This window comes from Dermacentor silvarum, chromosome 1 (assembly GCF_013339745.2).
Source record: "Dermacentor silvarum isolate Dsil-2018 chromosome 1, BIME_Dsil_1.4, whole genome shotgun sequence".
Lineage (NCBI taxonomy): Eukaryota > Metazoa > Arthropoda > Arachnida > Ixodida > Ixodidae > Dermacentor > Dermacentor silvarum.
This window is the reverse complement of record NC_051154.1, coordinates 257,636,286-257,652,922: the sequence shown is the minus strand read 5'-3', so window position 1 is coordinate 257,652,922 and position 16,637 is coordinate 257,636,286. Positions and strand designations below refer to the sequence as shown.

General features: G+C 45.9%; 1 protein-coding gene across 1 annotated transcript in view; it reads right to left on the bottom strand.

Annotated features, from left to right (window-relative positions):
• LOC119437075 (carnitine O-acetyltransferase-like) overlaps nucleotides 1-16,637 on the bottom strand; it is a 75,708-nt gene that overhangs the window by 44,534 nt on the left and 14,537 nt on the right. Inside the window, exon 8 of the mRNA XM_037704146.2 lies at nucleotides 1,290-1,462. Within this exon, the coding sequence (XP_037560074.1) occupies nucleotides 1,290-1,462 (173 nt within the window). The remainder of the gene's footprint in view (nucleotides 1-1,289; nucleotides 1,463-16,637) is intronic.

Here is a 16,637-nt window from a genome sequence, read left to right as displayed (position 1 = left end):
TATGGAGTAATGGCGGGGAATAGAAAAACTTCGTTATATGGAGGTTCGTTATAAGCAGGTTTAACTGCATATAGATTCCAACAGGGCACATTGGATCTGCTGCATTATTTCCATACTGCATTTCATTGGTACTCTTGCATGTTCTTTGTTATGGCAATGCTTAACAGGAATGTAGACTTAATGCCAACCAAATTTTTTGGCAGTACAAGACAGTCAATGTCTAATTTTTCGGACACCCTAGAGGCCGCGAGAACGTCCGAAAAATCGAGTAGTCCAAAAAAATGAAGGCATGCCTTTTACTGCCCCCAAGAGCTCCAATTGTCACAGGCACGTCCGAAATAGCTCTGAAGGCCTGCCAGTACACTTACTAGGCGTATCGGTGCTCGTAACGTGACAGGAGACGGCAGGTGCACACGTGTATATTAATTAAAGACTACATACTGTGTGTCTAGTGTCAGCAGTGCCTTTTTCGCTTTTTATATGCTTCACCGCAATACTGCAATGTCAGAATATTGCAGCGAAGCTGAGTTTCGGGAACTGGCATTTTGAAATGCTTGATTCTTGCCACGCTTTCAACGCTTCGAAGCCATTGGCAAGGATGATAAAAAGGCACCACTGCTAACACCAGCTAATTCTTTCAATGAGAAACGCGGCACCGAACAGCAGGAACCTTGGTAGCGAACGTCGAAGCAGCTAGGCCCAGTGATGCCGCGGTGGTGACTACAGCTGCCAGCGGATCGGCATGCGAGAGCACTGGCAGCTGGCAGGTTTGAGGCTGTGAGATAATAAAAATGGCGGCGGTGGTGGCTTCAATTATTGCATTTTCGGACCCACGGTCATGGCAAAAAGTACAGAAATTCATCGGACCGGTGCAGGTTTTAAGTGTCCACAATTTCAGACGGTCTTATACATTGGCTTTATGGGCTGGGTAGATGGCGGTGCCGCAAAGGCATCGGAATTATCGGGCATCTCCGAAAAATCGGCCGTTGGTTGTACCAACAGAATAAAGTCTTAACATGGTTTCCACTAGCCAACATACCGCATACAAAAGAAGCAGACATAAGAAATTTAAATAAACACCAAATATTACAAGTAGCATCTACTTTTGGACTGGAACACTATACTACTACAAGTTTGCTACAAAGTGAGCAACAAAAGGGCTCGAGTATTAACGTGCAAGACACTGCTGCGTGGACAGTAAGGAAAAGCCTTAATAACTTGCTGTCACCTTTTCCAATTTTTTTTCTATAATTAGGGTGTTCAGTTTCAAAGAAGAAAAGAGCAAGTACCTGGACAGTTTTATCACACCAGCGATTGGCAGCATTTTCACCATTTCTGCCTCCAAGAAGCATTTGATAAGCACAGGCCACTTCGTAAGGCTCCTTAGCCTTTAGTTTTCGATCAAGACAAACCACGAGGATTGCTTTCTTAATGGACTCCACAGATTCTGCATTGTGAGGATCTACAGCAAAAGGCAAAAAAAAGGTCAAGCTCAACATGTACCCATAACAAACGAAATCATCACATTAGCAGATATGAATATGTAATTAATACCAACAGACTTTCACTCACATACCGCTGGCCCAACCTGCACACCAACAGCATATCAAATGCCAGTTCTTCCATTTACAAAAGTCTCCTGATTATAAAAACAGGAATTTAGAGACAATGCGATAACTTCTGACCTAAAATTCACAGCACCAGCAGAGGCCGGAAATTGAATGATAGCTCTTTAACTGAAATTCATTAAGTAACTAATATTGACTTCAACACACATGTTGCAAATGCAGATATCGAGCTGGTCAGTGCTCAAGGCATGTCCACTAGGTAAGAATCCTGACACCACTAGTTTCGAGATATTCTTCCCCAAACTTATATTAAAATACACTGACGCTCCACTCCAACAAAGAATCCTTAGAACAAATATGGCACAAAACTACATTAACACCAATGTACTATTTTGTTACCAATTTCAGAAATCGATATCTCAAAACTGGTACTGTTGTCAGTACTCTTACTAAGCAGACAAGTCTTAAAGGGGCCCTGTGACCATTTTATACCCGCCAAGTTCTGCATCAAAACGCGTTCCTTGTGTTATCCCGAGGTGAATGCAAAAAGAATTACGAAAATTGATGTGGCCAAACAAAAGTTAATCAACTTACATTTTCAAAATAAAAGCAGACGTCCGAAAGAGGCATACGCTTTTGCATTTCACTCGCCCAGCGAGGAGTTATGCTGCTTCCAATCAAAACGCAGCTTACACCCTGCGGTAACAGACGTTTTCTTCCCATTTTGGCCTTCCTTTCATAGTCTCGCTTGATATGGTGGCGCCATCTAGTTAAGGCACCTGAAAGCTCACCTTCTCATGCACAGTGAATTTTATAAATAGCCACCGGATGTATGGCAAAAATATAAAGAATGATCTTTACACACTGTCCATACGTACGAGCTGCGTGCTAATGCTTATTTTTGCATTGCATTTTGAGGGTAGACTGTTGGACAGCACCCCTATTGTCAGTTGCGAAAAAATTAATTTGTACTGCACAAATAAGCGTCCTCTTCGTAGCTTTAAAAAGCATAAAATACATTTTATTCTTAAAGTCATCATTGTATGTAGTATAGCATAAACACGCACAATATATTCTTCATGCCCAACCAATCAATACGAACTGAATAAGTCATGTCCCTTTGCGTCACATCCGCTGCTGAAAATTGTTGATGTATGATGCTGCAGCAGGTGCGGAAACTGATTTCAGAAGCAAATTAACATATCATATGCTATGAGTTCTGCGTTTTCACTGGCACTGAAGGCATAGCCAAGTACCAAAGTAAGCAAACGTGTAATAAAAACAACATGCATGATTTGAGGCGCAGGACCCCTTTAAGAACTCACTGGCTTCAATTTATTTTAGCAATATTTGCACTTAAATTTAGTTAATACTGCATTGGCAATTATCAAATAATTTCAAGTTGAAATTAATTTTGGCCAGCTAAGTATATCTTTTTATCTCAATGTCCTTGTTGTTCAACAACTAGAGTCAGTCATCATTGAAACCCCCCATATGTTGACAACCCTTCTCTTTCTCTAGTGCTAGTAAAATAAAATGCTTTACAACATCAACGAGGCAGCAACTTCGCAAATTTCTTGTTTTTCACATTTAGAGAGTCCCTGAAACAGTTCTTGTTGTACGCCTAGATATAGAGGGTATCTCTCAAAGAATGCTTTCTCACAGGAGTTTTCTGTCAGAGTGCTATAATAAAACAGGTACAAGTGGTTAACCAAGCCGCGGTATTCCCTCTAAACATTTACACAGGGCAGCCATTGCTATGTTTGCCTCCTTCATGCGGTGACACAAGTGTTGTCTACTTTTGGTTGATATGAACTGAGTGTAGGGGTCCCTATGCAGTTTTTCAAACCTTCACGATGAACTTCGGGTGGCGGATGGAGATACGGTGGCACGACGCACAATATTCACTGCTTTGCGCTATACATTAAAAAAAAAAGTGCACCACGCCGAGCATTCCCAGCGTTTCTGCGAGCGTACATCCAATGTACAGACTACAAGTATAGACCACTTATAACGTAACCGCTTATAGTGCAGGACTAGATATAGTACAGTCTTTTCAGACTCCCGTTAATTTTCCAATAGCACCCCATGTATACGCATACCACTTACAGTGCAGCCGCGTGAGACAAAATACCAGTTATAATGCGGCTTCCACGGGAAAATCTCACCGACAAGGGCGGTAGCGAGCACGCTTCTCAACAAGGTGCGCCCACCGATGGGACAGGAGATCAACGAGGGCGATGCGGAGGAGGAGCAAGAGACGTGGAGCACGAGTCCAAGGGGTCGCCGAGCGCCGTATGTGCGAGTGAAAGCGCGCGGGTGACACGCGCCTTCACGGAGAGCGAACGCACAACGGAGAGCAAACGCGACTTCCATGGCGCGAAAGGCCATGGGGGTATGGGAGGAAGGGAGGGGTAGGCAACGCTGTGCTGTGGCACCAAATGAGTACCTTGCAACCGGGCGCAAGGGGAACTGGCGACGCAATCTCCCACGCGAAAGGAGCAAAGCGGGAAGGCAGCACGGGAGAGAGGGAGAGGGGGGGGGAGTGGCGGCGGCTTCTGCTCTGCCAACAAATGCGCTGGCGCCTGTGCCGGCTGTCGGTGTTGTCGCGCGCACCGTATCTTGAAAGCGATCTCCACACTTCCGACCTTTGTATGCGCTGTGCTTACGCCGCTTAGTTTCCGTTGAAGCGATAGACCACATGAACAAGCTTCGCTCGCTGCGACGGCCGCGTTTCCCCACGCCTGCGTTTTGACAGTGGTTGTCTGTGGTCATCAAGTCTATTCATGTTTGCTTGTGCGCGTCGACACCACGCTTGTTAATTCAATTAGTAAGCGAATGTGTCAAGTTTATGCAGCCAATAAAACTTCTATCCCTACTCTTGTAGCTCTCTACTAATTTGCTATCGCAATTGATGCTTCGCCTTTCGGGCGAAACTGAGACTTTTTTTTAATTATTACTTTGTCTGCTTCATGCGATGATCGTAGGTACTTGGACATTAACCTTTCAACGCTCGTAAATTTAAACGGATACAAAACCCCAGTAGCACGCTTCGATTCTCGGATACGTGCGGCTGCTTGGTCTACATGTTTTGCATACGTGCAGGGCTTCAAAACAGTTGTTTTGATTATAGTGCGGTACCGCTTATAGTGCAGATATTAACGACTCCGGCGACTTACGTTATAAGCAGTCTACACTGTAGCTGCCTTAAAGTATTATTTCGGTTTGATAATAACCTGATAACATGTAAATATACACGTATGTTTACGATTGTCTCTATGTCACACTCATAAGATTTCTTTGTAGCCGTCAGCGGTGAAAACACCATGAACTTGTGAATGTGGTGAAAGGTGCTATTTATAATGTTCCGTCTACTGTTAAGTTTTGGCGCCGTATGGGGAACAGCGTATTTAATCCGGCAGTTATGCCGGATTAACCGGATTATCTAGAACTTAAAAAAAATGGAAATAGGAAAAAAAAAGTAATTAACATCGGGAACTGAACCAACACTTTTAGAGTGGGAGGCAGAGACAGTACCACTGCGCTAAAGTCTAACTCAAGTGGCAACTTTCTAGTGGACGTTTTGACATATTGCAGGGCACGTTCAATTGGCTCCGCAACTCTTTTTTCAGGATCTTGGCTTGTTAAGATGTTTCTTTGCTATCATCTAGGCAAATTATACACAAAACCTGGCTCTTTGAGAAATTCGGATCCTGCAGTTGCCGTTAAAAGCGCCTTTCCTTTCAAAACTGCGGGTGTTCACCAAGGAGGTTGGCAGTGACATTGACGTACAACGCTCGCATCACTTACAGCGTGCTGTTGCTGTAGTTTACTCCATGCCCACACCTGCACTGCAAGACGAGCGTAATACAGCACTGGTACCATTCATGTTCCCGCCACCAAACAAGACATCACTGCACCTACTTTCATTAAAAACTTCTCCGAGCCCATCGGCTTCCATCACTACAGCTGTAGCAGACGACTCACATTCTCAGGTGGAAGTGGGCCATTGGTTTCAATAAATGCATATATATTATTGCATTTGTGTATTTATTTTTTAAGGCACGCAAAATTCGATGCCCATACGTATACTATTAAAAATAAGCTTCTTGCAGCGATATGTTTCTAGCATTCCTGATGATGTTAAATGGGTAGTCAATCGGATAGTTCGGCCGAAAGGCATCACGTGCCCCCGCTACGTCGCAGGTGACGGGGCGGGGGAAAACTCAGGGGAGCGGCACCATTTCGCGCGATTGCTAGTGATGCAAATTTTTTAAATCTTGTAATAAATTACACGCTTTATTGAGAGCTCTTAAATCTATCTCTCAATGTTCAGAAAGACCTACCCTGCCGACTCAGTACATTTGGACAATTGTCAAAACAGTTTCAGAGTCCCTTTAAGGGGAAGTTTTAGCTAGGTGCCAACTATGATTTCTCTATTCAAACACATGTGGAATGTACAAATTCTCTCATGAGACAACCGCTGCAACAATTTGAACAAAATTCACTGCATTTGAAATAGAAAGCTTAATTCTAATAACTAGGGCTGTGCGAATACCAAATAGTAGACTTTGAATCGAATTGAATTAAGAAAAAAAATGACAAATGTCAAATCTAATATCAAATATCAGAAAATTTATCACAAAGTTTAATGCTTACAAATTTCGGGCTAGAAAACATGGTGCTGCATATGCTTGTGAATCTCCTAGCATTGCCTGACAAGACTGTAGCAAGCTATCAGTAGATTAGATACATTGAAATCAAGATATTCGGTACAGTCTGCTCTTATTGAATGGAACTCAAAATTAGTATGCCAGCACTGATTACAGCTCATTTCTAATATATGAAGTTCTGTAAATTTTTTTTATTATTATTAGAATGTCTGTTGGATAGAATCAAGTGCTTTTTTTTTCCTCGGAAGCTAAATAATTAGTAAAGTTATGTTGTAGTAAATACCAATAAGGTTCTCACTTTATTAGCCAACCTGTGTTTTCATGGCAATCTTTTATTGCATAGAAAGTTTTTGCTTTCCAGTTTTCCTCCAAAAATATTGAAAGGCTTTCCCATCCAATCTGCATTGGTACCACTGACAAACTGAGATTTGGAGCAATTTTTTGGAGCAGCAAAATCTCAATTTTAGAGCAGTTTGGAGCATCCAGATACAGATTTCGGAGCACTTTGTAGCTAATAAATGCCAAGCTATTTCAAACACTTAAAATTGACAAGCGTTATTCCAGAAAGTATTTGCTTGCTGTAAAACAATGTTGCTCTGCCTCTAAATACATGATTTTTCTCTTTAATTTAAATGAAGACAACAAACATGTTCACACAGTGTGCTGTAATTAGTTTATTTAAAGGTGAGTGAAGCTGCTCAGATGTTACCTTTTACATTGTACGATTTTTTTCATTGACAGCTGGCACTTTGTTATGCTTTCAGCAAGGCTCTAGCATCAGTCAGAAACACCTGGCCACACTCAACATCAATGCTTTTCTGAGCCAGGCCAGCCTTGATGAGCCCCTCGAAACGCTCAGTCATTGCTTCAGATGACACCAGGTACTTTTCAACGGTCTGTTTTTCCTCGTAAAGCTGAAGCCTCTGTTCAGCAACTGGTCGATTCACAAATGGCGTCGACCGATTATTTCGACACCAGCAATTCAAACAAGCTCAATTATTTGGACTACTTTGAGGCACCATCACTGGCCCATAAATTTAAAGTATAAGTACGACCGAAATTTCGGACACCTTAAGGTACGCCATTCTGTACAATTCGGACTCCGTGTGCACGACTGCGCGCTAATTTGACCGCCGAGTTGAGTGGAAATAGCAATATTTTGCGTTGATACGTCGCTGGCATCGCCACAGCATGATGGTCGACCCTGTTGCTGACATCTCCTGGAAACCGAAACTAGCAAACCCTAGTTAATCCAGCACTGACCGCGCCCAAACCGTAGGGCACGTGAATTCCGGCAAGCTATTCGGGGGTTCATTCGGGTTAGCCCTGTGCGTCCAGCATTTATTCGTTGACGGGTTAACAAGCCACACGGTCGCGACGACTAAAGTTGTTTAAGTGGCGCCGACAACACTCTCAATGTCTCCGCCGACGAGGACAGTGACTGTTTCAAAAAAAAAATTCGCCGTCATTCGGCTATGATAGCGTGGTCAACTCCTGCGTGGCGATCTTGTAGCGATGCATTCCGCTCGATTCTATATGCCGCCCCTATCATGCACCGTTCTCTGCCGGCTGATACCATATAACGCAGGCGAAGCGCTGCTCTTATACCACTGACGAAGCAGCGGAAAAGGCATCGCTACAAAATCGCGGTCCTGTTGCCAAAGGTTGAAGATTCGGTGCATGCATTAATTGTACTTTCGTCTTTTTGTGGCGACAGCATAACAATGGTAGAGATACGGACTGACCAGATCGTAAGCAAGCGTACGTGCGCTCAGAACAGCGTTGACAAACTTCGGCTTTATTTTTGGACGATCCCTTTCCGGGTTACTTTTACTTACGCGACATTTCGCGCGACTAGCAATTGAGACGTAGACGGATGATAGCGTTCCTGGCAACCTACCAAGTATGCCGACGCTGACGCTAGTGACGCGAAATCCCGCGAAAGTGAACATATCCCTGAAAGTAGTCAACCGAGAGTAATGTCTTTTTTTTTTAGCCACTGGCGGAATAAATTCAGTTCTTTTCTGGTGAATTTGGATATTTCCGACTCCCAATTATTTGGACTTTTAGGCAGTCCCCATCAAGCCCGAATTATCGGTCGCCGACGTATTGGTCGTCGAACGTGAAGTTCGATTTATGAAGCCGCTTTAATCATTCGCGCTACGCACGTCTGCGGGCCACTGCGGCCACACACGTAATGCGCAGTCGCTAATTTTGGCGCACTTCGGCGCAAAAGCGTGTATTTTTATCAAGATGGCGCAGGAAATCTCGTATGGCGCAATCTGGCGCATTTGACGCAGGAGTGGGAGCACTAAATCTGCGTGACAGACGGACTCAGGGACGGAAACAGACGGAAACATCAGTAAAGCGCAGGCGCCTTTTCATTGTTAGGTTCGGCGTGATTTGCAACCTGTCAAAGATTCTGTAATTGGGAGGGTCACGACAAGTTCTCACCACGCTCATCCCCCCCCCCCCCTCTCTTTGTCCATTCACCATCCGCACAAATGTATGTAGCCGCACAGTCAGTGCGGTAGTCACATGACACTTTTGCGCCTGCCATGTAAATCCAACACTAGTCTTGTGACAGGTTTCTCGAAGCTACAAAAAGGGACAGATGTGCGTCTACGAACGGCGTCGGCAACAAGGGGCCACCGTCCAGTCTTCCGCAAGGATGGCTGCCGTGACTAACTTTGTTACCATCCCATACACTCGCTTTCGTTTGGGAGGCAGTTTGTAAGCTTGTAGCGCCCACCTACGTTGCTATGTGGGGACGCTAAGGTCAGCGCTCTCAGCCGGCACTGTGAGGCTGGCTGCGAATGACGAGGAGAATAAAGTTGGGCGGCGCGTGCTAGCGGCGCAAGCACGGCACGTGCTAGTCCGTTCTGAAAGCCTGCTGAGCCGGTCCTCTTGTTCTGGCGCTCCGCTGCGACCCCTCGATTCTCGACAGTGGTGACTCCGGCCTAAGAGATGACCGACCCTAGCAACCTCCCGCCCTCAGGTAAACCTTCCGCCTGACGCTACCTCGTGCCCACAAGATGTCGCAGCTCTGCAGCTCTGCCTGCCCACGTTCTGGCGCAAGAACCCGCAGGTTTGATTCGCCCAGGTCGAAGCCATCTTCGATCTGCACCACATCACCTCGGAGACTTCGCAGTTTCGCCACTTACTTGGCAACCTGTCTCCTGAGGTGGCTCAAGAAGTGGCGGACGTTATCGCTGCACCTTTAAGTGATGCCTCGTACCAGCAACTGAAGCAGAGTATTTTAGAACGCACCACAGCATCTGAGAGTGCGCGCTCCAGCACCTGCTCACCTCCGAGGACCTTGGAGATCGCCGCCCTTCCCAGCTGCTCAACAGCATGCGACAGCTCCTGGGCACAAGCAACATCAACTCGAACGGTGCGCTGTTGAGGGAGCTCTTCCTGCAGAGCTTGCCACAGTCCACCCACCTTGCCTTGGCCGCTACAGAGGACTTGACCCTCGATTGCCTTGCCCAGCTCGCTGATCGAGTCCACAACGCGACTTCTCCTTCAGTCACCGCCCTCTCTTCAACGCCACAGTCTTCAATCATGGCCCGCTTAGAGTCCCGGATCAACCAGCTCGCCGTTTCCATCGACGCCCTTCGGACGTTCTCCCATGACCAGCGCGGCTCCACCTCACGCAGTCCTCAACGCTCGCTTATCTGCTGGTACCATCGCACTTTCCAGCACCGCGCACGCCAGTGCAAGTCCCCATGCGAATGGTTGGAAAACGCACCGTGAGATCACTGACAACGGCATGTGACCTCGCCTTAAAACCCGGCCGCCTTTTCATAGTCATGGATCACATTTCCGGCCTGCGGTTCTTTGTAGACACGGGTGTCGAGGTCAGTGTACTGCCGTCCTCCAAGAGTGACCATGCTTCTAAGTCACCTGGACCTGCGCTCCGTGTGGCGAGCTCTACCTCCATCGCCACGTATAGTCTGCGGTCCCTCACTCTCAACCTTGGCCTGCGGCGCATGTTCCGGTGGGTCTTTATCGTGGCCAACGTCTATCAGCCTATCCTCGGCTCCGATTTCCTGACCCATTTCGACCTCAACGTCAGCAAGCGCCGCCATCGCCTGATTGACAGCAAGATGAGCCTCTCCATCCCTGGGGCTCTGTCGGCTGTTGCTCCCATTGGCATCCGCACGCTAATCCCATCATGCCTGTACACTCGAATCCTCAAAGATTTCCCCGAAGTGACGAGGCCCTGCAATTTAAATCAGCTACCTAAGCACAGCGTAACCCACCACATTGTCACGCGTGGTCCGCCCATCGCAGCCCGTCTGCGCCGCCTCTTCGGTGAGCGTCATTGCTAAACGGGAATTCGAGCACATGCTCCAGCCAGCTATTATTCGCCCTTCGTCCAGCAGTTGGGCCTCCCCACTTCATCTGGTGCCCAAGAAGGAACCTGGTGACTGGCATCCATGCGGCGACTACCGGGCGCTCAACGCTCACACGGACCACGATAGCTATCCCCTTCCACACATCCAAGATTTCACAGGCCACTTGGAAGGATGCAAAATCTTTAGTAAACTGGACCTTGTCAAGGCCTATCACCAAATCCCCGTTGAGCCTGCCGATATCTCGAAGACAGCCATTACTACACCCTTCGGCCTGTTTGAGTATGTGCGCATGCTCTTTGAGTTACGCAACGCAGCTCAAACATTCCAACGATTCATTGCCGAGGTAACACGCGGCCTCCCGGCTGTATTAGCCTACATCGACGACATCCTCGTCGCGAGTCCCAATCCACAAGATCATGAGCGTTCCCTCCGGGAACTCTTTCAACGCCATCAACAATTTGGCCTTGTTGTCAACCCCCAGAAATGCGTATTAGGGTCTTCCGAGCTCAAATTTCTTGGCCACTACATCTCGGCGCTGGGAATTCATCCGTTGCCCTCTCCTGTTCAGGCCGTGAAAGACTTCCCAGCACCCATTACCCTACGCCAGCTGCGTAAGTTCCTCGGCCTCGTGAATTTCTCCCGACGTTTTATTCCGCACTGCGCTGAGCTTCTACACCCACTGACGGACCTTCTTCGCACGACCAAGGGCTCCTCATCCGCGATTTCCTGGTCTCCCGAAGCTGAAGCTGCTTTCAGGGCTGCTAAACAAGCCATCGCCTATTGCGGTACTTCTCATCCTCCTGAGGACTAACGTGCCAACCCGCATCATGGTGGATGCTACCAGTGTGGCCATCGGCGCTGTTCTCCAGCAGAAAATCGACTCCGAGTGGCGCCCGCTAGGCTTCTTCTCTCGGAAGCTCCAACCTGCCGAGACTCGCTACAGCTTTTTGGCCGCGAGCTGCTCGCCATCTACACCACCATCCAGCACCATGCACTTTCACGCATCACCAACCTCTACGCATCAACACCTTCTCGGTGTTCCAATCACTTCATGACATCTGCCATCCTAGCATCCGAGTCACGCAGCGCCTCGTTACACAGCGGTACGTCTGGCCAAGCATTAATACCGATAATCGCCAGTGGGCCCGCTCGTGCCTCGCATGCCAGACCGCCAAAGTGACCAGCCACACGAAGACTCCCACGTCGTCTTTCTTGCCACTTGACTGCCGCTTTGGCCACGTCCATCTTGATTTGGAAGGACCACTTCCTCCCTCTCACGACTGCTGGTGCATTCTAACAATGATTGATTGCTTCAACCACTGGCCCGAAGCCGTGCGCATTCCAGACATCACTGCGGAAACAGTTGTGAAAGCCTTCGTTTCAGCATGGGTTTCCCGCTTCGGCTGCCCCAGCATTGTGACAACTGATCACGGCCGGCAATTTGACTGTACACTCTTCACTTCCCTCAACCGCCTGCTTGGCACTAAGCACTACCATACCACTGCATATCATCCCTGTGCCAACGGCATAGTTGAGCGGTTCCATCGCCAGCTCAAGGCTGCCCTCGCTGCGTGCCTGGATCGAGAGCACTGGGTCGACCACCTTCCTATGGTGCTTCTCGCCCTACGTGCCGTCCTTCGTCGCGACCTTGGCTGTTCAGTGGCTGAACTCGTCTACGGTGTACCCCTGCGGCTTCCTGGAGACTTGTTCGTTCCTTCGGCCTCCTCGCCCCAGTTGCTACAGTACCTCCAATGCCTACAGGACTGCATCCAGCAACTGCGCCCCATACCGCCTCGATCATCTGACCACAGCATCTTTGTGCATCTGGACCTGCGTCTTCGTCCCACGTGTTCCTCCGATGAGACGCTGTAAAGGCGCCTCTTACACCATCCTACGACGGACCATACCGTGTCCTCCATGAGATGCACAAGTCCGCCACTATCCTATTGAATGGTCGCGGAGAAGTCGTTTCGTTAGACCGCCTCAAACCGGCCTACGCCGAGCCGCCTCCCAATGAGCTCCCCGCGGATGTCGCCGGCACACCCATCCATCTGCTTGACACTAAGACAGTCTCATCTCTGCCTGGCCGACAAGTGCATTTCACTGTCCTGTCTAGGCGGGGGGCCCTGTAGCACCCACCTACGCTGCTATGCGGGGATGCTAAGATCGGCGCTCTCAACCGGCGCTGTGGGGCCGGCTGCGAATGACGAGAATAAAGTTGGGCGACCCGGCGCGTGCTAGCGGCGCAAGCACGGCATGCACTAGTCCGTTCTGAAAGCCTGCTGAGCTGTGCCTCTTGTTCTGGCGCTCCGCTGCGACCCCTTGGTTCTCGACAAGCTTTCAGAGTGTCGCATGGCTGCTGAGAATAGATCTGCGTCAATTCGACACCAAACCAAAACTTTAGTTGCCAATGCCCAAACGAAGCAGCACTGATTAGACCTAATGCATAGGCAATATGGCCGTCACAAAAATTCACCATTGGCCGATGTAAGTAACAAGCCATCGTGGAATGCTTGCAGCTAATATGTTCGTATGGGTGGCTCATCAGTGATGAGTAGCGAGATGACGGCTGTTAAAGCGGCGTGAAGTTCATCGCTGCATATCTAACATGATCTGCGTGCCTTCCGGCAACTAATCAACCTGATCTTCACATATGCTTTCACACTATCCAAAATACACGCTGCTTTTGTTGCTGTTCCCTTTGTCCACGTTGTGTTATTGTTTCGACCAGTCCTGTCAACCTGCGCTAAAAACTAAGTGAGGTGCTCACTTGTGCAGCATGAAGCACGAAGGGCTCCGTGGCGCATGCAACATGCGACACTGCGTGGGTCTTTACACCGAACATTAAAAAAATTGTATAGTAGATATCCGATTCGAGAGTCAATTCATTCGACCGTTCACTATTCGATTTGGAGATATTCGAGTATTCGAACACCCCTGTTAATAACTGGTAGGAAGCAGAATTCTGATTAAGGGCTTCGTAGTTTTTACAAAAATTACTGAAAATCGTTAATATACTAAATATCTGTTCTTTGAGCACTTGTGTGTTTAAAAAAATTGAAGCATAAGGTTTACAAGCCTGTAACTCTGCCCCAAACACAGATATCGCAATTCTGTAAACTGCACCTGTTATAGCATCTAAAGCAAACAAAATTGATGCATTATACGCTGCCATTAAATATACCACTAATTTGTGAGTAGTTTTGAAAACCCTCGTAAGCATTGTAACAATTTCATGCAAGCTATAAACTCTAATATCGAATTTCTTTGCTTTATATGTCTTAATAGGTGCAGTTCACAAAATTATGACATTATTTATTACCGACTTATATAGAGTTGAAAACTTGGTACTTGATTTTTTTTCAACTTTGAAGGCCCAAATAAAAAATTGATTTCTCGATTCTTATTTATTTAGATAAAAGCTCACAAGCTAAAGCTTTCTCTAACAGAACTACAATCACACAATTCAAACATAATGGAATCCCATCACCTATAATAAATTGCTGTTATGAAGAAATATAAAAGCCCCATAACCAGATTCACATCCACTGCACTGACAAAAGCTACGTTGCTACAGTAAACAGCAAAATGCTGAACAATACTTGCAGCAAAAGACTACATGGCATACTAAAGGCATTACTCCCTACTAATAAAATAGGTTTTGCTGCAACTATACATCAGCCTGAAACTCTCATTTCTTAGCTTATTTAACTAACAATATAGCATAGGCACCATAAATTTTCAACCAAATGCACACAATATTCAAGCAACCGCGACAAATGTGACAGCAACAAGTTTTGCCATCATGGTAGGCGATCTGCCGCCATCGTTTGTCACGTTGCCGGTTTATGGCTGCCCAAAATATTTTGCTTGTCACTCGCAAGTCTACGCAGCAGCTTCCGCTGGTTACCGTGATTCTGTAACAACACAGCAGCGCTGAGGCTCCCACTTCAATCCAAATTTGTCCTTGATACTTGCATTCTCTCGCGACATCAAGAAATAAATAGTAAAATGAGTGTTTGTTTGGTCTCATCTCATGCTGAGGATAAAGTCTTGCAATCTTCTGTCGTTATTATTAAGATCAGCTGTTTGTTTTGATGCCCTTAAGCCTTGCTACGAAAGTGTTTTGATATCTACCAACCAGATGGTGCCACAGCATTTAATGTTGGCAATGAGGAACGCTTTTTCACTGCAATATTAAAACTAGATTTCGTACAATTTAGTTAAAACATTATTCTCGCAGCCCATTAGCAATATTTTAAGGTGGTACAAATGTGTTAAAATTTGCGCTACTTTTCCCGATTTTATGTCCCTGTATTTGTCCCACACTGCGACACGACAATGCAACAGGGTCCACCTGTAGCATCACTCTAATATCGTGTGCATGTGGTTAAGATGTTTTACTCTGGCAGAAGTTAATTTTTTAATTTTATTTTTATTTATTACATACTGCGGACCCTTGGGTCCAGGCAGGTGGGCAGTTTAAAAATTACAAACATAATACAAAAAGCAACAATGGAAACTGTTTCGAGAATAATGTAATAACAGAGGTAATAATACAAAATAACAACAGTGGAATCTCTTTTTAAGATTAGTGTAATAAGACATAATACAATACAAAACAATACAAAAGAAGAATGGATGCTGTTTCTAGATTAGTACTATGTAATAACAGCGTTACAATAAAATAGGTGTGAAATGGTGCAACAGTGGAAATTTGGCGTGGTAACAGAGACTAAGAAGATGCCTGGATTACTTTGTTCTAATCCGAAACCGTGCGCGGAAAATTAGAATACTTATAAGTGTCAGTTCTAGCAAAATAAGGTGTTCGAGAGTTAGCCTGATGGTGCCTTGTGGGTCTGCTTAGTAAGGGTGAAAGATACCGTGATCGGTCTATGGCAAGTTCTTGGTTAAGAAGCAGTAAAAGGAAGTCAATTCTGAACTGTTTTCAACGTGTTTTAAGAAAGGCAATGTCATTGGCTTTCATTATTTCGGATGGAGATTCAGATTGCGAGAATTAGTTGCAAATAAACCACACTGCTTTCCTCTGAATTCTTTCTAGGAACTTAATGTTTAGTTGAGTATGTGGGTCCTATACTGTGCTGGCGTATTCTAATTTGGGTCTGATTAACGAATAACAGCAGATCAGTTTAACATTGTTTGGGTGGTTTTAAGTTTATGCTTCGAAAGGCAGATGAGCAAATATTATTAACATGCATATTCCAGGATAAGTTGGTAAAGTCAAATATAAATATTTGTAATTATCAATTTTTTTCAGTGATGAAGAACCAAGTTCATAAGTAAAAGACACAGGTGTTTTTTTATGCGTAACAGGGAGGAAGACAGTTTTGTCAGTGTTAACTACCATCCCCCAATTTCTGCACCACTTCGCTACATTATTCAGGTTATTATTTAGCTCAATTTGGTCATTGGGACAAGGAAGCTTCTTTGAACAAAACGTAATCATCTGCAAACCACCGAATTCGCGCACCAGGAGTTATTAAATTTAAAATATTGTTAATGCAAGCCACGAGCAGGGGGCCCAAGACTGTGGCACCCTTGACACGACTGGGAGATTGTTAGAAAGTAGTCCCCCAGTGCCAGTGTGCTGCTTCCTGTTAGTCAAGTACGCAGAAATCCAGTTGATAAAGATTTCAGGCACTCCCACACTGCTATTTAAATATTCTGCTTGGAAAAAAACGCTACGGTTCAATAAAATGTCAAAACATTCATTTCTTGTGAGCTTCCAAACTAAGTGCTTCTGCTTGAAGAAATCAATAGCTCTGAATTTGATGTATTACACAGCGTTGTCTTAATAGGAATAGTTGAGAAGAACTCTTCTTTAGGAATAGTTCTTGTCAAAGTTCTTCCAAACAGTGGCTCACACAAAATGCCAAAGAGAATCAAAGGAGTTGAATTGAACTACTTAAGTGGAATGCTAATGACTTGAACAGGTCTAGACGATGTGGGTGCAGATGACTGGTATCATGGCTAGTAACTGTGAACCTTGAGCTGCCATCCTGTGGAGAGCAAAG